The sequence below is a fragment of the Kryptolebias marmoratus genome, linkage group LG9 (assembly GCF_001649575.2).
Source record: "Kryptolebias marmoratus isolate JLee-2015 linkage group LG9, ASM164957v2, whole genome shotgun sequence".
NCBI classification, from domain to species: Eukaryota; Metazoa; Chordata; class Actinopteri; order Cyprinodontiformes; family Rivulidae; genus Kryptolebias; species Kryptolebias marmoratus.
In genome coordinates this window covers 28991194-29013792 of record NC_051438.1, presented here as the reverse complement: position 1 = coordinate 29013792, position 22599 = coordinate 28991194, and the positions used below count along the sequence as shown (strand labels likewise).

General features: G+C 39.7%; 1 protein-coding gene across 1 annotated transcript; it reads right to left on the bottom strand.

Annotated features, from left to right (window-relative positions):
- Nucleotides 1-2298: 2298 nt before the first annotated feature.
- mtnr1al (melatonin receptor type 1A like) lies at nt 2299-18558 on the bottom strand. The gene is made up of 2 exons (XM_017429749.3): nt 18106-18558; nt 2299-4504 (listed from the first exon to the last, which is right to left on the bottom strand). The coding sequence occupies exons 1-2, from the start codon at nt 18386-18388 to the stop codon at nt 3735-3737; spliced, it is 1053 nt and encodes a 350-aa protein (XP_017285238.1). The 5' UTR covers nt 18389-18558; the 3' UTR covers nt 2299-3734.
- Nucleotides 18559-22599: the final 4041 nt, after the last annotated feature.

Genomic DNA, 22599 nt, shown 5'->3' with positions numbered 1-22599 from the left:
AAAGTTTGCCATAAAAACCAGGACTGGAGCCAACGACAGTTTGGCGGGAATGAGCCCGACTTCACGTCCAGCTGCTGGCCTCGCTGCCCATTTAGGTGTCCTTATTGGAGCTTTAAACCAGAAACTAAACTGCTCCCAGAGCAGCTGGAGCCACAAACACACATTCAGTAAAATGAGGCTGAAGCAGACAAATAATCACAGCAGCAACACTCCTCATCAACAGAAATAAATCAACTTTTATCATCCCAGGAGTGTGAAACACAGTGATGTGGTCAAAGTACCGTTCAGAACAACAGTTTAATCTCATTTCCTGTTTGTTTTATTCTTTTTTTTTTAATTATAATGCTTAATATTCACATTTGAAATCAATGTTTTCACTGCTGGGAGGAGACTGAGCTCAGACTGATCTCTGTTTTTATACATTTTGGTAACTGATCAGTTTAATGTGTGAAGAATTGTTGGACTTTTTCTCACAATATTGCTTCAAAGATACGAGAACATTTTTAATGAATGTTTGTTAGAAGTAGAAACAGCTGGGCAGATGTGAAGTTTTGGATATAAATCTAAGGACCCATTTTATTTCCCATCTATGAAATGAGATTAAATAAGGAAAACTGAAGCTGTGGCCACTTTCAGACTCAAGTAAAGGCACGGTGCAGCAGCTCATTAACGAGGCTCATTGAGATATATATTTATAAAATACTGTCCAGACAGTTTAAAAGACTCAGACATGCTTTTACTGGCAGATCTATGTTTGCATTTGGTTAAAGGAACCATCTCACTGAGCTGAGACTGTTGGAGACTAGTTTGAGACTCTAAATTTAAAAAAAAAAGCAGACAGATTTTCTGTTGCAGCCTCAGTGAATTTTGAATGTTTTTATCAAACAGTTTTTTCAATCATGACTTACTCTTCTGTGCACAGATCGGAAAACTGCCTTCTTGGCCGTGCACATTATTAAACTTTTGTTTTTGCATTATTAACATAACACCCTAACAACTTGCTGATTGGTTGGGCTGAAACCTGTTCACCCTAATCAGGAGTTTTGTTTATTTGCCTGCTAGGTTTTAAATGCCAGTCTTTACTGTTGTTTTTACGGACACACAAGGTCCTCACACCCTTATAGTGTTATTTGACCTGACAGTCACACTATTATTAAAAGCTAAAAGCCAAAGTTTATTTTCCAGTGCTTCATCGTGATCAGACCCGAACCTCGTAGGGCAGCTGGAGGTGAGATGGAGGACAGGGATGAGGCCCACGGTTCCAGATCACCACTGTTAATACTTCATCTGCAATAACTTCACCGTTTTACGTACCATTTGGTTTTGTTTAGGGACCAAAATGAGCCCACTTGGTTAAGTTTATGAAGCTTGTGATCAGAGTATTTATCTGTGGAACGCCACCGCTGAGAAAATGTGGAAGCAGGCTCATATTTTGTGTTGTCAGCTTAAAGGATTAACACAGTGAGCTGTGATGTTGGCCTCTGGATACAGCTGGAAGCCAAGAATTGATGCAAAAGGTCACCTTTTTTCTTAAAAAAAAAACCCACTGGAATATGGTGGATAAACTAATATTTCCTAGAAAACATTATTAGTTTTGACTGGACAAATCCTAGAAATTTAAGAAATTGTGCCTTTACTTTAAATTTATTTTAAAAATCCTGATAAAACTTCATCATGACGACTGATTCTTGCTGCAGCAACAAAAACCAAACATCTTGGCATCATTTTACTCTGGTGTTTTGACAGCTGCAGAGTCTGGGAGGACACCCAGAATATTTCAGATTAAAAAGATGCTGTAAGGAGAGAAACTCTTGGACAATGAAGGAAGCTCATCTTTCAGTGACGCAGAAGTTGATCCCAAAGTGAAGTTCAATATTTAAACTTTTATTTAAATTTTATAAACAGCATATATGAGGCCATAATTCAGTTATTGCTTTTCTGCATTAAAAAAAACAGGCTTGTGTTGCTAATATCAATCTTTAGACATTTTTCTGGTCCTGTGATCGGAGGTTTGAGAGTTTTAATTTGTTCACATTACAGATTTCTCCAGATTTACCGTCCAGAGAGACCCTACGTTCTTCATCACACGTCTTAGTTTCTGTATTTCTGTTTCCTCCAGATTCCTCTAATCCAGGGGTGTCCAATCCTGGTCCTCAGGGCCACTATCCTGCATGTTTTACCTGTTCCTCTGCTCCAACCCACCTGATTTGAATCAATGGGTGATTAACAGGCTTCTGCAGAACATGAAGAGGTGATTTAACCTCTGAATCAGGTGTTGGAGCAGAGAAACAAGGAAAACCTGCAGGATGGAGACCCTGAGGACCAGGATTGGACACCACTGATCTAATCTTATAAATCATCTATTAGCCTCACTGACCACCTTTAATCTGGGGTTTTACTTTTCTGCTTAAAATTAGACAGTAAATTAAAAATCAGGGTTATGTTTATGTTTGGGTTTAAATCTTATTAATGGTTTTGTACGACCGTAGACACGCACACTAACTCTTTATGACGAATTGTAAACAGCGTTCATGAGGAAGTGTCCAAAATGTCTCCAGTCATTCCGGAGGATCCAGGTGAGTCAGGCGGCCTCGCTCTTGGAGCTGTGTTGGGCTTTTTACCTCAACTTTAACTTGTTTTCAGTAAATACAGTTTGGGGCTCCTTGCAGTGTGAGTGCAAGGCTGAAACAATAAAAACCAAAATAATAAAAAATGAGTATTCACCAAACTGATGCTGATTTGTCTCTCCAACCATTCCGAACCCAGAGAGATGGCTGCTCAACTGATTTCCTGTTGATTTGGTAAAACACAGATTTATTGTTTTATTGTCAGGAGATGAAGTTTGTAGGAACCAGCCTGCTCTTTGTGACACCAGTGAATTTTACTTGAGTCTCTGATTGTGGCATTTTTATTTTAAAAACACTAATTTTCACACTTTGTTTTGATGTTCCAAACCATAAAATAACCAAACCTGTGAACGCTGCCATTTTTGTAGTTTATTATGAGAAACTGTAGGTTCAGATGAAGTTTCCTTCAGGTACAGGAGGGGAAGTTCATCACTTCAGATCTCTGTTATTCTTTTAGTTAGTTTTTAAATTTGGCTCAGTGAATGTTTGACAGTCACCTTCAGTCAAAGTTTATCTTTGGTCAAATGGCTCGTCCCTTTAAAAAACTTAGTTTTTTTGTAAATTAAGTCAACTCAGGGGGTGAACGTTAGAGTTTGAGTTACATTTTGGTGTTCTTATTGTCTTTAAATTCAACGATTCTTAATTTCCCCCAGAAGCCCCCGTTTGTTCTGTTCAAACTCACAGAACTGCAGAAATTCAGCAGCACGTTTTGCATTAAAATGAATCATGATCACAAGATCTTTTATATCCCAACATCCAAATGAAGTATGACGCTGGTTTAAAACTAAAGCAAACGTAAAGTTTGTAATTTTGACAATAACTCATGACCCTGTTACCAAAGACAGTCATGAAAAAATGTATTACTAAGTTTGCACCAAACTCTGGACTCTTTCTGGCTCTCTTAAAGTCCCAGTTTCCCTGAAGGCATCACTGATAACTCATTTATTTCACTTTTCCTCCTCCAGCTGTTAAGTTTTCTTCTTTTCACAGCATTTCATTTTCTTTCCCCCATTAATTAGTCCTGTTTTGTTTTCTGTTGCTCATGGCTTTTTATTTGTGTTTTCTTGTCAGTGAAGTTAAAAATGAACCTTTTTCCCACGTTTCATCTCAGCAGTGGAACTTGAAGATAATCAGGACGATCCTTTTGTACTCCTTCCTGAAGTTGTGGTTCAGGACGCCGTAGACGACGGCGTTGAGGCAGCTGTTGAAGTAGGCCATGAAGTAGCTGGCTGTGAACAGCCACTCCGGTATGTTCCTGCTCAGCCTGGAGTCCAGCGCCACCGCCAGGCCGATCAGATTCAGCGGCGCCCAACACACAGCAAAGAGCACGAAAACCACGAACATGGTCAGGAAGTTGCGGAGGTCGTGCGGCTTGATTTTGGGCCTCGAGTCCGGCTTGACCCTCCGCCTTACCTGAATGACCAGGATCCAGATGCGCAGGTAGCAGTAGGTGACGATGGCGATGGGCAGGATGAAGTGCACCACCACCACTGTGATGGTGTACAGCGAGCTGACTGACTGCGCAAACGTGCAGGAATAAACCCGCGGGTCGTACTGCAAGGACTCCACGAACCAGTTGGGCACGATGGCGAGGACGGTGAGCGTCCAGACGAGCAGGACGTAGCACATGGTGTTGCTGTTGGAGAACAGTTTGTCGTATTTCAGGTTGTGGCAGATGTAGCAGTAGCGATTGATGGCGATCCCAGTGATGTTAAAGATGGAGCCGATGACGCTGAGGCCCATGAGGAAACCGCTGATCTGGCAGTGGATGTAGCCTGCGATCCAGCCATTGTGGAAAATGGCGGTCAGGACCAGAGGGTACGGATAGATGGCAACCACCAAGTCGGCGAGGGCCAGGCTCACCACAAAGGCATTTCCTGCCAAAACACAAGCAACAAAATGAGCATGAAAAAAGTCACCTGATTAAACATTTACACTGTTTCCTGTGTCTGTTTTTCTTTTTTACAATCTGCTCCTACTTTGAGCTATTTGAGCCAATCATCTCAAAACCTTCAGCTCATTCAGCAGATCATTGGTGACTTTTGGTTTTTGTAACTTTTATAAATCCTTTAACTTTATTTACAAATAAAGACAGAAATAAATTGAGATCTCTTTAAAACATTGTCCTCTGCTTCAGTGCACTGGTTTTATTTTTGTCTAATGCTACTTTTAGCTTCAGCTAATGTTCAGCTTCTTTTAGCTTCAACAACTCAGTTTCAGCTTCTTCAGAAAGTTTTAACAAAGTTATTCAGCTCTCAACAATAACTCTGTCATATCATGATCCAGCTGCAAAAATCTGCAGAAAGGAATAAAATATTTGGGAGCTGCTTGAAATCAGTTGAGACATTGTTAACATTTCTTTATTTTTTTTCACTCTGCAAAAACAACAAACATCTGTTCGCTGATTCTCCAGTGAGAGACTGAAACTGTAATTTAAAAACTTTCCAACTGTACTGGACCAAAACAATTTTTATTTTTCTTCAGTTGCATTTTCCTCTCCTGGGAAATATGATGGGATTTTAACTGACTGTTTAACACACTGTGTGTGTGTGTGTGTGTGTGTGTGTGTGTGTGTGTGTGTGGTGTTAAGGATGGGGAGAAGCCTGGGATGGTGGACCTCATTATGATCTTCACCTCTGTAGCATTTCTGTCAGCAAAAAGTATTTATTTATTTATTTATTTGTGAGCTTTGTTTTTTCTGTTGAATCGCTGATAAGGGATGGAAAAAGTGTAACAAAAACTAGTAAAATTCGTTTGTCTCTAATTTTGCATAAAAAAGTGGAATCTTAAATCAGAAGAAGAGCTGATCTGCAGGATGAAGTGGATCTGTGATTTTTGAGGCGACCTGGACGCGACCTGCAGCAGAAACCTCTTCAGGACTCGGGACGGTTTCATAAACGGATCTTTTTCATGGCTCCGTCAGTGAAAGACAAAGCACAGTTCACTCGGAGCTGCAGGTAAATGTTAAACTCCTAAATCAGAGCCTCAAATTTCATTTTCCCCTGTGGGACAGAGACCTTCGCAGCACATCGGCGGGTGAAAAGAATACAGTATTTGTGGAGCAAACCTACCTGCAACTGTAGACGGCAACCCCCCCCGGGAGCAACAACAGTACATGAGGTGTGAACAAAGTGTGTGTTTGAGTGGCTTAACGTGATTAAAATGCACATCGTGGTTCTGAATGACGGTCGTATTCATTAAACCATGATGGCGATAAAGACTTTAAAGCAGCACTGATGAGGTTTGGAGATTAAAGATCTGAATGGTATTAAAAAGAGCTGAAAGCTGCTTGAAGTTCTTCTTGAAAATGTGTTTTTTCTAAAAGTCAGAAAAAAATTCTCATGACAAAACCTTAAATCTGATCAGTTCCCATTAAAACTGTGTTGGACCCAAAGCAGCCCTTGGATCTTGACTGGACTAACGGTAATTATGCACCGACTGAACTGTCAGGATGAGCTGAAACCCGCCCGCTCACCGTTCAGCAGCTGCTGTAAGAAATATGTTTGGGCTGAAGCTTTTATCAAAGTGCAAACAGAGGGAGTGTGGCCATTAACCTTGTTAAACCTGAATTCAGTGTTTATCAACCCATGGCTCCATCTTCATTACGAGGACACCTGATTGTTAATATTCCGGATGATGCTCGTTTGTCTGCTGCACATCACAGGTTTGGAGGGAAGAGCGGAAACTGGGGACTTGTTAACCACCAGTCGATTCGGATTAGTTGGTGGTTCTGTCTTTATTACTCCGTTTGCCCTTGGCAGGAAAAAAAAACACCAACAACAAAAGAAACCTCCGTTTACTGGAGGTAAATATTAATGAGGCAGAAAGAATAATTGTGTTGGTTAACGGTTCAATTCTCTGTGTGGTTCAGTGATTTATTAGAGAATGATGGTCCCTAAAGTCGCCCGAATAGAAATGTCAGCTCTTTACAGTTACACTGAATAATAAAACAAAAGCTTTGTGGACTATCAGCATTCAGTATCTTACCTGTAGCAGACAACAGTCAGAAGGATTTTAGTTAGAAAAATCAGAGAGAAATTCAGTTATTCAGAGCAGAAAAGTGACCTAAAATAAATCCAAACTTTCCATCAAATACTTCATTTAATATTTACACCTTTTCGTATCGGACAGTTGTTTACTTTCTCACTGTTTCCTTTATAGAAATACTTTCTATTGTCTATTGTCTTTATTCTACTCCTGCCTGGAGGGGGCGGGGCCTATAAATCCAAGCTGAAGCACAGCAGAGAGTAAAGGGGCGGGGCCTATAAGCTGAAGCGTGGTTCCAGGAAGTTGCATTTACAAAAACGTTTGAAGTTACAGTTTCAAAAGTGTTAAATGTTTGAACAAACCTTCCTAACGAAGATGTTTTAGAGCCTTTTATAAGAAAGTTCTAGTCCTGCCTTTTCTACTTTTAAACTTCTGATGAATTTAATTTGTTTTAACATTTTTTGACTCCATGATAGATTTAGAGCCTGATCCTGTGTCACATTTCATTCTGATCACAACCAGGATGGTTTGAGACTCACCTTAGTTCCATTTTAAAATGTTATAAGTTTCATTGTTAAGTTGTTATTATTTTAACAGCAGTAATATTTATAAAACTTAAGGCTTTTCCCCTCAGCATTTAGAGTTTTTTCCAGTGTTTGCCACGTCCTTCTAAGTGATTGTACACCAAAGTACTTGTCTGATAAATAAATCAGTCTTATGCTAATCAACCTGTTCATTAAGACAAATGAAGACATCAGCTGGAAAGATTTTTATCAGTTGTGTGATCTTTGCCTCGTGAAGGTGCTGGAAAGTTACAGTAGTTTCAAAGTTATTGGTTTTCACACATTGAAATGCAAATGTATGCATGGAGTGACACCAGAATCTAATCAGATAACCGGCTCTGTTCCATCGTGAAGCTGTGAACTCTTCTTTTAGTGTTCCCGAGTTCACATGTTCGTCCCACACAAACAGGCCGATGCCAGCAGGGGGGAACTCGTGGTAACTGCACAGGGTTGGTTTGGAAATGTGAGTGTTTTAGCTGTTCCTCCCGGCGGAGTCGGCAGCTCTGACGGCTGCTGCTGGAGCCGTGGTGAAGTCAACACCCTCAGACACATTCCAGGTCACAGTCTGGAGGTAAAAATAGCCCCCCTCTTTGTCACCTGACGTCTTTTTGGACGTGGAATCCTGCACAGAGCCCGGAGTCTGGGGTTAGAAAAGTGAAGCTGGAAGCACCTAAAGAGCCATCTGATGCAAATCTAAGAAATACTGCCTGTCAACGCGGAACTCCTTCAGTGCTTTCAATTGGTTTCCATTTTTACTCATCCTAAAGAACCTAAAAAACAACTTTTACTTTAACTGATTAAATAAAATGGTCTCAAAGGTTTAGAGGACGTTAGGCTGAGAAGATGACAGAAGCAAAGATGAAGCTGCTTGGTCTGTTTTTGAGCTGTTGGAAAGATTGTAGACCTGAAATATTCTGTTTGCAGCTGTGATAACTAAAAAATCAAATTTTATAGGCCCATCTTTTATTTAAATGTGTTAAAATTTAACAAAATGAGGTTTAGGTTATTTGTTACAAAATACAAACTAATTCTAAGAGTGTTCTTGTGTTTTATCCTGCAGAAAATTGAAGTAAAAGCAGGCCTGTTGGTCAACCTGTAAGTTTGATTATTCTTTTAAAGTATGTCCTCATTGCCCCACTCCTGTTTGCAGTTTTTCACTCAAGTGTGGAGTCTCTTTGTGCACGGGGCAGCTGGAGCCACAGACAGAATACTTCCGCTTACAGGCAATTTGTATAATTACAGTGGCTCTTATTTCCTAAATAACCACTCAGTGAGAAGGGTTAAAGTGTCGTAATTAAACCATTTTAAGGAAACTTTTTTAACTCGAGGGCTCAGTCATAAAAAGTTCACTTCCTGCAAGCTGCTACAGCGGCCAATCAAATACAAGTGTGCACACTTGTGCTGGAGGAGTTTGTGACATTTTTACATTTGACTTCATGACAAAAAACTCGAATAAGTTAAAAAATCTATTAGTAATCTCAGTCTGCTCCTAAAACTGGACTTGTATCTCCGTGGCATTGTGAATGAGGGAGTTAATTCTGGTTGCTCCTTTTATGAAACAAATAATGAGGTACATGAGTTTTAACACCCTTTAATTGCTGCACATCACAGCGGGACGTCAGATCAGGCGGATGTAACCAAATGAACGAGGTGCATCAGCAGAGCCGCGGCGAGCCGAAGCCGCCGACGCTTTACGGCGTTTTGATGATGATGGCTTCAGCAATTAGGTGAAACATTAAGCAAAGCTTAAGAGGGTCGTAAAGAAACAGATGAAAATCCTAATAAAACAAAGCTAATAAAACATTTTTTTTACACATAATCAAAACTCTACAGTGTAGTTTTGCTGGATCAAATATTAAAATTCAAAATTTAACAAGAATAAAAACTCTTCTGTAATACAGATGCTCGTTGCTCAGCTGGAGTCTGTAAAAGGTTAAATAAAAACTGACTTTTGAGGACATCTGCAATAGATTTTAAAAAGCTGAAACAGAAAAAGTAGGCTGCACAGTCGAGGAGTTGTTACTGCTGCCTTGCTGCAGGAGCGTTCTGGGTTCAGTTCCTGGGTTTAGTTTCTGCATGTCGGGCTGACTGACCTCTCTAAATCTGCCTCATGTGTAAATCAGAGCCACAGACTGAATGTCAGGTCCTGCCGACCTGCTGGAGGTGCACCCTGCCTCTCATCCACTGAATGCTGGAGATCAGCACCAGCTTCTGGTGATCCTGAACAGGATCAAGCATTTACAGGAGGAGCCTGAAAACATCTAAAAACTTCTAAACCCCGGACAACTTGAAATCAAATCATCAACATTCATAATCCACCAAAAGCATGAAAGGGTATAAAAGAAATCCACAAAGTCTCTTCTCAGTGGAACATCTACATACTCAGAGCCTCAGGTTGCAGCCACATTAATCATAACTCAAAGCATGGACTTCAGACCTCTGAAGGTTTGCTGTAACATCTGCCTCAAACTGTCAGCAGCAGGTTCTGCAGGTCCTGCAGGTTCTGCAGATCCTTCATGGGCTGCACTTTTTTGTCTGAAACTTTCAGCAGAAACGAGCAGAATGAGATCTGGAGAAGTGAGATCATTCTGTCCAAACAGCTTCATACACCAACTGCAGAGCTCTGTGCACGCCTCTCTATCAGGACCAGCTTCAACCTTCCAACAGCTGTTTGGGTCAGACGAGCTGTTTCACCTCTCCTGCGTCTGTATGAACCCAGGAAATTGTTTGTCCTCCTTGTATCATCAGAGCGGACATGCAGGGAGACGTGTGATGATCCTGATCCTCCTGTCAGCAGTCACGCTGCTGCAGACAGTGTTTGCATCAATTATGGAGGTGAAAACATGAAAATATTATTAAAATGTCTTTTTTCTGCTTCCTGTCATGTCAGACTTGTAAATATGTGTGAAGCCAACTCTAAGGCTGTAATTATGTCTGAGAAGCTCTTTTCTAAAAGCTGTTAAGTGTCTGAAAACACATTATTAGATTTCACATCAGCCACACTGTTATTTTTGGTAATTAAACTTAAATATAATTGATCAAGTTTAATTAAACTCCTTTAGAATTGATGTATTATTAAGTATCTGTAAACTTTGAATCAGGAAATTCTGCAACACGAATGAATGATGACTGTTTTAACAAGTGGCTCATCATTAATTAATTGCTTTTTAAAGATGCTAAAGGTACTTTATTAAGAAAATGAACAGTCTTGTGGATTTAGACACATTTGATTGAAATGTCTGGAAAGTAGGAGAGACTGAAATGTCACAAGATTGTGCTTTTTTCTGTAATTTTAAGGTGAAATGTTAGAAATGTTCTTTGTTTCTTTGAATTCCACTCAACTGTTTGTTCTGACTAATAATTAGGATATAATAATAATTAGGTCAGGGAATGATATCAGAGAAATTTGGAGGAACTTTGGGAAAGAATCCAAGAATCCAACCAGACTGATAAACTGAGGCAGGTCAGAAATAATTAAACTACAGATGTTGAGAAAAGAAACATGCAGTAATTTTACTGATTCACTGAAAAAAAAAAACATCTACAGTTTAATATTTCTTCATGTTGCTCCTGACAACCTCATGATTATTTACAACATTTTGAAATATATGACCTCAGTAATTATAGGATAGAATTCTCTCATTTTATTAGGAATGGTTCAGGTTGTTTATGTTAAAGATTATAAATAAAGTACAAAACTTTCTTTTTCTTTCTTTCTAGTCAACTTTCAGAGGTAATCATGTATCTGCCTGTGTCTTTGTTTGAATACCTGCTGGTTGTAATTTAGCAAAACTTTCAAAAAGTAATCATTGGCTGTAAATCTACAACTGATTAATAACCAGATTCAAGATGGCCACCACAGCTAGTAGTAGTAGCTGAGAGTCCCCCCACACTGACAGTTTGTTTAAAACTTTAGCATGGAAGGTAAAACACTTTCCTTCATCCTCATTTAGAAAACTTCTGAAGCAAAGACAAAATCTTTATACCTGAATCTTTGGGATTTATTTGTTTTTACAGTGGGAGAACTCCACACAACTCCCCTGACGGAGAAAACAAAACTTTTTGCAGAATGTGCAATAAAATAAAGCCACAACAAGCAGACGGATTTGACCTGGATGGAATCGGAGGCACACTGAAGAAGCAAACTGCGGAGAAACATTTGAATGTTTGGAGCAGATTCTGGTCTCAGAGTTAAAGACGAGCCGTGCTGCCTCCAGCAGACGGAGTTACAGCGAATGATGAAGCATCTGAGCCTGTAAAGGAAATTAGATGAAATAAATCACAGCTCTGTGGTGTCTGACCCCTGGAGCTACGACGGCGTGACGAGGTCTGAGATCAGGTCAGCCTCGTTAGACGTGATGTCAGGAGGAAACGGGAGGCCGTGGCTCCGTGTTGTAAAAGCTGCAGCTCGCGCCCTCACACCACCTCGCACATCTGCTGGCTTGTTGTTGTCATCACAGCATCTGTCCTCTGCTCTCTGTGGATCAGAGCTTTACAGCCAAAAGTTGCACCAAAGTCCTCTGCAGCGCCGACGATCGGAACGCAGAGCAGATGTTTATTTCTGCTAACAATTAGGTTGCTTTTTTATTTTGAGTACATGTTTTCCTGATTTTATTAAATATGTTTGTAATAAGGGCTAAGATTTACTTTTTATTGCGGGTCTGATTTTTGTTATGTTTGAATAATTTTGAAGTATATGAACTTCCTATATTAATTAGTGTTTTTTGACAACATCCAAGTGGTTGCTTTTGCAAATATCAATTTAAAATTAAAGGATCCTTGAAGGGATGCATGCTGTCTGCTGCCTTTCATGCCAACATTTACAGAGCTGCAGCCATGTTGGTTAAACCTTTGAAATGTTTGCAGAATCTCATGCAAAATTATGAAATCTCACATAATCTGTTATGTACTGAAAATGATCTCAGCGCTCAGACTACGAGTTAGGAATGACTCTCAGCTACTATCACACCACATTTTAGCTACATATCTGTAACATTACTTCAGTTAAAGTCATGTGTTTGGTAAGGCTGCTTGGCTGTGGCAGCCATCTTGAATGGGACAGACACCAACAGTTAATCAGGTGTAGATGCACAACTAATTATTACTTCCTGTCATTCAAATTCCTCCAATGGTTCATGAAATATTTTGCTAACGGGACACCACCCCAGTGAGCAGTGATGAGATTTTACTGAAACTCTCAGAAGGTAATCATGGAATGAACATCTACAGCTCATCAACTCTGAGGTAATCTTAATCAAGATGGCTGCTTAGTAACACTGAGGTAGTAGCTGAGAGTCATTCCCAACAGACATTTTACTTTAACTCGTCTCAAAGATGCAGTTTCAAGCTTCACATCTGCAGAATTCAAAAGGTGAATTATCTAAACAGCCCGAGGAAGTTTCTATAAATATTTCTTGCGTCCGGCGGCCAGCTGCGACCTTACCGGGGAGAAGCAGTCACCCAAAACTAAAGCTGTAAAGCTTTAATGACGGGCTCCCTGTGCACATCTCCGACACATCCGTTACAATCCACAGCAGGATGCAAACAACAACAACAACAACTAAACAATCTGAATCTGATGAGGCGTTTCAAATGTTTCAGTTGGAATCAGCATCTATGTGGGACAGCAGCATTAAAATTGTAAAAACAAAACTTTAAAACATGGTTTTTAAAGCTCATTCATTTTGCATCAACAGCAATTACAGCAGATTTAAACCCAGACTCCGAGCAGAAACATTTAAATGCTGATTTACTCTGTGACCTTTTATATTTATTGTAATGGAGGAACTCATTTACCCCGTTTCCAAAACGGAATAATACTGGTTTAGTGTGTAAATTTGTTCATATTCTACAGTTTGTTTTAAATTTCACCAAATTTTATTTCAGTATGTAGTAATTTACCTAATTCAAACTTTATTTATTCTGTTTACAACAAGCTGATTTTGTTCTGAGTGTTTTTCATTAAAGTATTTTTATTTTGAGGAACAGAAACTTTATTTACTCAAAGTTTGTTTGTACAAACAAACAACCCAACTTAAAGTTTCAGTTAGGATGTGTAAAAATCACCATTTTTGTTTTTGTGTTGTGCCGTTGGCTTTGAGCCTTACAGAAATAACACATTTTTATATAAATTATGATTATAATAACATAAGCAGGTTTCAGAATCACACAGTAAACATGTTTAGTTCATAATGTAAAGCTGAGGAACAGGGTAAATTAAAGGGCTAGCATTCAGCTTCAAGCCAGAGTTTTAAACTAAAATCAAACAACAGGAAGAGGAAGAGCACTTCCTGGATTAATGTGTCTGAATGCGTTTTTTTGACGTGATAAACACAAACTTCTGTGTCAGGAAACTAAAATGTCTTATTTCTACAGCAGCCCTCTGGACCAGTAAACTCTGTTTCCAACACATTGAACCAGAACCGTGTTGTTCAGGAATCAAACAGATTCGAGTCAAACACGGAGTCCTTTTAAAGAAACGGTGGCTCCTCAGGAGCTGCACCTGCAGGGAATCTGCAATCAGCAGGACTCCGCCTCTGAGGCTTCATCAAACACTCAGTTTGGTTTTAAACCCCAACAATTATTTTCATGGGATATTTAACTTCACAAAATAAACTGGTTCCCAGTCATCTTCATATAAATAACCAATAAATGGATTTTCTTTTTAATCTGCAGGCCTAATTGAAGCTCTGCAGGCTTTAGAGGTGGAGTCCTGCTGATGTCAGATTAACTGCAGGTGCAGAACTAATGATGGACCGCTCCTTTAAAAGGACTTCATGCTTGGTTCAAACCTGTTTGACTCTCTGGGGAAGGCATGTGGGGCTGATTAGTTTTTACTGGAAAAAACAAAGACATTTTAATCATTTGAAGGGGTTTCTTGACGATCTTATGTTGAGAAATGATGGAGTTGTAGTTGTTTTGGTCAATTCTTGAAAATATAAACTCACACAATCTGAGTCTGTGTTGGGAATAACTCTCAGATACGACCACATCATATTTTACCTTAATATCTGCAGAACTGACTAAATTACAGCCAACCTGTTTCTCCATACATGCTGTCCGATAAGATCTTTAAAATAAAAAGATTTAAATGATTTTATGATGGTGGATTCATGTCTTCCAAAACTAATCATCGCAGCAGTCTGTGTGTTTGCTCATGTTTCTATAAATCTGATCATCAACTCTTGACCACCTTCTGCACGAGCAGAGATTTACATAAAAACCTCTGCTGACTAAGAGCTTCAGGCCTCAATCAGACACAACTCCAGTGACGTGTGGAGATGAGAATGAAAGTCAAAGAAGAATCATGAGATTATTTAACGAGTAAATCCCATCAGTCGGTGGCGTTTCCGTGTCAGACCCAACTTCCTGTTGTTTTCCAGCTGTCAGAATCAGCACAACACTTGGGTGTGAGTGACACCACCCGCATTCACAAGCCTTAAATCTGATCCAAACCTGAGGCGAGGAAGATGTAAATATGAAAGAATTCAGGATAAAGTGTTCTCCTGTTCCTCTGCAGCAAATTAGGTTTAAAATTACTGTCGATGCACAAAGCATTAGCTGATAATTCAAAACAAATATTAACCAATTTCTTACTGAAAAGCCTGTCAAAACTCGTAGTTGTATTTGATGTAAAAGGTTTGTTTGCAAGAAGCAAGACTTAAAGCATTTTTTCTGCTGGATGCCAGCAGGGGGCAGTAATCTGCTGAGAAACAGCTCGCAGCTACAAAGGAATAATAGAAGAAAAATACAGAAATAGTTGGGATATGCTCAGAAAACGAGATTTAGTGTTGCCAGATGTACAATAATTATCGTATTTATGGGATAGTTTAAGGGTCTACACAATATACCAGAAATAGTTTTTAAAAAACCCAAATATACGATACTTTTAGCCTTTCTGTGCACCATAAAAACTTTTTTCACATGAACACCCATACATCATACTACTACCCAGACCATGTGCTCACAACCTTCCCACCCTCCTGTGCCAGTTTGCCAATCACAACACACATTATTTATTGTTTTTGTTTTTTTGTATGGCTAAGACTGTATTTTTTATGAATCACAACTATATATCTATATATACAGCTCCATTTTATAAAATTTAACCTTTGATTGTGACACTTTATGTTTAGATAATCTTTTATTTGGATTCTGTGACGCTCAGAGGTGCCAGTAAAGGACAGAGATTTCAGAAATGCAGACTTATTGATGGATCTGGATGACATTTTGAGTTCATCACATTCCCAGTCTTCTATGGATTACTCCTCCGCCTCCTGATCGACTGATCAATGGAAGCAGTCGGAGTCATTCAAATTGATTGCCAGCTGGACACAGCTTGTAGTTTCAGAGTTTAATTTGGCGGGTTCGGGCAGCAAGCCAGCGATGCTAAACACAAAGCTGTCCTGCTCCTCCTCCTCCTCCTCCTCCTCCTCATTTCTGATTTCACGGTGAGCTGAGCACCGGTCTCTGAATCAGCGCTGACAGTATCTGTTTGTTCAAATGTAAACAATTACAGATTTAATTCTGTTGCCAGAATATTTCAGCAGGTTCTCAGGTGTTGTTTTTGTGCAGATGGAATGAAGGTGTGCGGATTAATACCAGTATGCTGTCAGTTCTGTGCAGATCTGCTGACAGCGACGTGATGAAGGCTAACAGCACTTCAGTGATGATGTGTGTCAGAAGAGACAGATAAGAGAGAGGAGGGAAGAAATGTTGGAACTGAGCAGAGAAGGGAAGGGGAGAGTGGTTAAAAAGAGTTGGAGAGTCATTGAAAAAAGGGGAAATGGAACACCTGAGAGAAAAGGTGAACAGAAGAGTCTTAAAAAGATGAATCAAACGGAAAGGAGAAGAAATGGAAAGGCAGGAGGTGAATTGAAAGGAGACTTGGGGAGATGGAGAACCTGAAGGAACAAAGGAAAGACGGGAAGGACAAAAGATGAGAGGACAGGAAGGAAGGGGTGGATATCTGAGGATGAGGCGAAACAAATACATGAAACAGGCGAACAGTTCAGTTTTCTGCCTTCGGCTTGTTGTTTTCCACTCTGGGATTTCAGGAGAATTGTCTGGAACATTTAGGATAACTGAGGGCTGCACAATATATCCCAAATTTATGGTCATCGCAAATCAATAAAGCAAAGAACTGCAAGAAAAGCAGTTATGTTTCAACCGTTTATTCACGTTTTGTTATTTGGACAATCCAAAGAACTCACTGGCCTTGATGCCCACACTTGGTTTAGACGGGAGAGAAAATGTGAGTTTATCACAACTGATGTCGCTACTGCAATCTTAAACAAAAATACCACACATTGTAAGCTTTTAATATTTTACAGCCCTATAAAAATATGAACTTTTAGTCTTTAAAAATGAATAATCTGAGTTGCAGATTTCTAATATTTTCTGAACCTCTGCCAGTCTTCAAACCCTGATTATTGTGATTCTGAAAGATTTATTTCAAGTTTACCAACAGTCTTAACATGTAGTTTATAAAAACATGAGAAGCAGCTTCAAACATCTGTTGATTAGACTGAAAACAGTTGTGTAGCTTTTTATGAATTTGGTGTTTAACCTTCATTCGTTCCAACTTCTGGAAAAAAAAAACATTTTGACTTTTTTATGAGGGGTGATCCAAAGTTGAGTTGGGGATGAAAACAAAAATTAGAAATTAGTAGTAGGTGTGAAAGTTCCTCTGAGATACTCTTTTGCATGAAGCATTTAAGTGAGATTTTATTTTTTAAAAAGCAGCTGGATCCAGGAGAAGTTCTGATCTTAGGAAGAAATTTCACATCTGCCAAATTCTCTGCTTTTTATGAGCTTTGATTTTAAAGATGTGATCACACAACAGGTGTGCAGCTCACACATCTTATCAGTAAAAAGTGCATAAATTTGTTAGTAATACCTGAACACACAAATGTTACTGGTGTACAAGTTTCCACGCTCACCTCTGCTTCTTGTGCTTTTATTTTTGGTGTTTATGGATCAGATCTTAATGTTTTAGTCAGAATTTTTAAGGAAACGCTTCTTTAAATCATAGGTGGAAATGTGAGCTGGAGAATGAGGGTAACTTTTTGCCCATGTCCGCCGCTGTACAACCTCCCGTTAATCTCCATTTACACAGATTGGGTCAAGTGCTTCACTAAGTGCCTCTTCATTTGAGCTTTCAGGGCAGAGATGTCGAGAAGCTGCATGACCTTTCAAAAGAACGTCCATCTGAGATTTATTTAACAGAAAAAGCAGGTTTGGTGAAATAATTTTGCTCAAACTTAAGCCTCACAACAAGCCCGACATGAAAAGAACTGATCAATATGCAGATATTGTCACACGAACCAATTAGCAGGTGAGAAGCTTTGATGAGCGCTTTTACTTCAGATGCAGAAACGTGCTGCAGAGTTCCAGATAACAATTAGAGTTGGTTTAATTTGGCATGCATGTGTGATTGCTCATGATGATTTGCTATTTTCATGCTCCGAGGTGTTTGTGAAGATTCACAATCAGGATGGGATTACAGAGCACATGTAACAAATTTATTACAGCGGCTGAAATCTAAATACTGGGACAGGAGTTTGAACTGTGAGCTGGATCACCTGCAGCTCTCAGCTGCTCAAAATGTTTCCTGCAGCAGAGAGGAGGGAAAGTTTAAAGGCTGCAGATCCAGAAAAGCTGAAGTGAGCAGATGAAGCAGCATCATTTTGATATAAAACACTTCAATAATTAAATCATATTAGTTACTAATTTACAGCAATGAAATTTTATTTTAAAAAGTTTTCTTGTCATAGGAGTTGATTTTATGTAGTTTTCTTTGTTAAAAGAACATCACAGGAAACAAGTTGGTGAAGAAAGATTTCTTCCTAATCTCTTGATTAATTGCTGAGCCAACTGAGGTTAATCTGAGCTGATGCTGCTGTCGAACACCTGGACAACATCTGTACCTGCTTTCCTGAGTTTCCTGTTCCTGAACACGGACACGATGACCAGCAGGTTCCCGATAACATCCACTACGATGGTGGTGATGAGGACGCCGGCCAGCACGGTGGCCACCCAGGGGAAGGCGTGGTGCTGCTGGCCCGGGGCCCCCTCCTGCCCCCCCGCCGGCGTGGAGTTGCGGGGCTCCAGGGTCCCTTCCACCATGGAGGGCTCATGGTCCTCCAAGGACATCAGTTGCGGGAGGTGCCGCGGGTCGACGAGTCGCATCGGGTCGGGTCCATTCAGCATGACGCGCGGGGGTCAGAGCTTCAAGCCGCGCGCATGGCTGCGCGCACGGATCCGAGGCGGCTTGTCCTTTAAGCGCCGAGGTGTCCAAAGAAGACGGCATGGCAGGACATTTTACAGGCAGGGGCCATTCAGTGTGTCGACCTCAGGGAGGGAACCTGCGCGTGACAGCCGGCTCTGAGGCTTCATTCATAAATCCTGATCCTGATCCGGGTTCAGATGTGCGCTCTGCCTGCTTCATTCAGCAAACTGCTTCATCTCAGCATCTGAGTCCGCCTGCAGGTTTTACGCGCCTTTAAGCGTCCAACCACATCCGCGCTTTCTCTCCTCTTCATCTCTCTCCGCGCGCTGATGCTCGTGAGTGCGCACGTGCTTCTGATATTTAGCGTCATCCTGAGGGGGAAGCGTTTCCCACAGACAGGTAAACACAAAGCATCTAAACACCTGAAATCTGATGCAAACATTCACTTTCAGAAAAAGCTGAAAAACATGAATGAGCAGCAGTTACAGAACTTATTGACAAAATCATATTCTAACAAAATATTTACTTTTAAAACCATATTTTTTATTTAACCTTCATTTATAAACGTTCTCCTCTTCCACAGAGTCCTGGTCAAGATAAATACAAACCAAGAATAATCCTATAAAAGTCTCAATACAAGACAGCTGAAGCTGAACTGTTTGGCCATGATAACAATCGTTTCATTTTCAGGGAAAAAGGTTGAAATTTGTAAATCTGAGGACACCATCCCAACTGTGAAGTACGGGGGTGGCAGCATCATGCTGTGGGGTGTTTTGCTGCTGGAGGGATTGGTGCTCTTCACCACACAGATGGCTTCATGAGGAAAGAACATTTTATATCTTTTTTCAGAACTGCATGAAGCTCTAGTGTAAAAACAGTAAAGTTGAGTGATACGAGTTTGAGCTTCTTTGTCCCTGAACATACGACATTAAGTGGAAAAGATGTTTTCCAAACAATACTTTTTACCCCTGGTTACAAATTAATCTGAGGGCTAAAAAGAAAATATTTAAAGCATTTTATTCCTCATATCCCCAGTCTGTTTAGTGGTGCTTTGTTTTCTGTTTTACCTGAGGCACGCCTCGCATTCCTCCAACATGTAGAGAAACTCACTCCATGTTTTATCACCTTTTATTTCCTAAAACACGTCCCCTCCAGAGCTGCAGACATAAATAATCAGCCTTTAGCTGCAGAGTGTGGGCTCGACTGTGTGTTAAGTGGCCGTGATGACATATTAGATTAAAAATATCATAGATTACAAAGACTACTGTTAACTCACTGCTGAGTGCTTCAGACACACAGGGATAAGATATTTGTCTCTCGGGTGACAGCAGGCACTTAAAGTTAATGTGGCTTTTTATTTAAAACTGCTCTTTACTGTAATCTCCTCTTAAAGAAGGCAAGAAAGTCACTTTGATCCCAAACTACCTTGTTTTGATGAATTATTCTGTCGTCACCTGTTACCGCTGACTTTCATCATCTCCGTCTGAACCATATGAGGATGACTACGCAGGTTTATTGGACTTTTACTTGATGCTGTTTTGATTTCCTGGATTTGTCTATAATGCCACAGAGATCCCTGTTTTCTGCGTTAGACCAGAAAGACAAATGGATAAGGAAAGTTTGGAAACTTTGTGTTGAATAGTAACAGTCCCTGGTTGGGGTTTAAATAAGAAAATGTAATAATTCATATTTCGTCCCTGAAGAGGAGCCATGACAGCAAACTATAACTTCTGTAAACATCTGGGAATGTAGGATCCATAAGTCCAAACGTCATGCAGTTATGACAGATAACTGATGCAGCCATGGTAAAGCATGTTGCTTTAACTTCTTCATATTTGCAGGAAATTAAGTTTTTTTATTTTAGCACAGAGGAGTGACTGTCACAGCTTTTGGATGATGGATGTGAAAACAAAGGTTTGGCCTCATCCACCTGATTTTGATGAAGATGCATCAGTTTTTTATTTGATTCTGAGCCTCTGAACTCCCAAAAGATTAGCTTCCCACAAGATTGTAACTTAGTCCCACATATAATTTTCTTTGGTGCAGATGATATAAATTATTCATCTTCTGGTGCTCAAAGGGGTTTCTAGGGTTGGCTAAAAGTTTGTTTTTAACTGGCGTTCTTGGCCAGAGACATGTGTTTGTGCCACTGGGTGTTGTGAAACTTCACTGATAAATCACTGATATCATATTAATCTCTTTTCCTTTTTCTAATTTCATTTGTCTAATCTCTGCAGCAAAGATAAAATATGTCCAAAAATACTAATAAAGATTAAAAACCGTGTGAATAAAATCCATAAATACAGCCAGCACGTAGTTTAATCTAAAGCAGGTACATGCAAATAATTTGTGACAAACTGCAAATAATTTAGAGTTTGTATCTAATAAAAATAGAACAAATTCATTGTTTATCATTTTAACAATGACACTTTTATTGCTTAAAATAAAATAGTAAGATAAGTTGTTTGTTATTCGAGAAAGTCCTTCAGAATTTAAGTTCTCTGTAATGTAAGAAAATGTTTAAAATTTATCTCTAGAAGCTTTTAGTTGTTAGTGGAAATAAAAAAGGAGCTGAAATGCAATAAAAAGTCATCAATGAGGCCTTCCATAATGACCTTTAACCTCTTTAGATAAGTTGACAACCTGACCTCGCAGCCAGTTTAGTATTTTAGTAACAGATATCCCATATTTCTAATAAAACAGGGTTTAATATGCTTAATAACTAATAAAATGCAGAATGAGTTAATGGCACTGTTTCCTTTTTAGCTGATTTTCTTCTTAAACTTGATCACATGACCAATCCTAAACCATAAACAACAACACTGTTTTATTTTTATTTTTTTGCAGCAAACTTAAACTACAAGTGTTTTAAAATTTATTGGTAATCATAATAAAAATATGAGAAACACCAGGCATCAGATTCTTGGGATGTTTCCTGACTTCCTTGTTCTGAAGGCTGTCTTGTTGAAACTTTTCCTTAGTGAAGTTTCAGATAAAAAGCTCAAGCAACAATAGAAATAGCTTTTATCTTTTTACCTGAACAGAACCTTAAATAGCCCAGAGATTTAGGAGACCTATAAATAACTCCACAGCACCTGGGATGGAGGACAAAACGAGGAGCTAGATGTGGACCACCGGCATCGGTCCGATGAAGAGGCAGGAACTGGGTAGAAAAAGACAAGATGGCGCCTGAAGAATCTGAATCATTTATTTCCACATGAAATGTAACATTTCATCCAAGCAGGGCAAAGAGCTCCCGTCTCACTCATCTGACGTGCACTTTGTTGGAGCCTGAAACTCACGTCTCTGCCGTGAATAATGAGTGTGTGTGTGAGCATGAACACACAGCTGAAATCTGAAAACACACCTGTGTTTCTGTGGGATGCTTGATCAAACACAGTGAAGCGTGTTTTATTGCTGTAAACTGGAAGCTCCATCAGTGAAGAAAAGCTGGTTGTTTCTGAACATATTCCATCTCTCCATGCATCACGCATAAATCAGCCCGTCACTGATTTCAGCGCACGTTCACAGCCAGCGTACCCGTGGAGGTTTATTTGGACCCTAAAGGCATTCTCTCCCTGAGCCGAGTCTGAAAAGGAGAAAAGGAGGAATTGATATGATGGGCAGCAGTCGGACACGATGGTGGAAATGTTCATTTTATTTGACTAAAGAGAAAAATATTTGGATTCTTATTCTAAAGTTTTGTTTCTTCTCAGTCAATAAAGGAAAAAAGTTGTTTCTTTCATCTCTGGATGTTTTTTATTTTCACTTTATTTAGAAAAACTCTGGGTGCCAGGTTTAGTTGGTGTTGAGCACTTTGAAAGCATTAGAATAATAAAAGACTGCTTCCTAACATGCAGATACTAAGTGGAGGTTAGTGATTGTCTCATCTGTATTTCTTTTTATTTACTTTAGCTAAATGTTTTATGACAGATTATAGAGACCCAAGTGTTCACAAGCCAAAATGTAAAATTATCCTGAGGCTTTTTGTCTGTAAGTTTATTTGTTCAGTTTATTAGTCGCTCTCTTCCTTGATTCAGATATTTATTCTGAGTTCGGCTCGTTCCAGCTGACGTTTTCTCCCGGTGGTGCTGATCATTTCTTCCCTCAGGTTTCCCGGGTCCAGTTTTTTTTACACACCTGCAGCGTCACCCTCTCAGGATGAACCGGCGCTGTGGAGGTCGACGGTTCT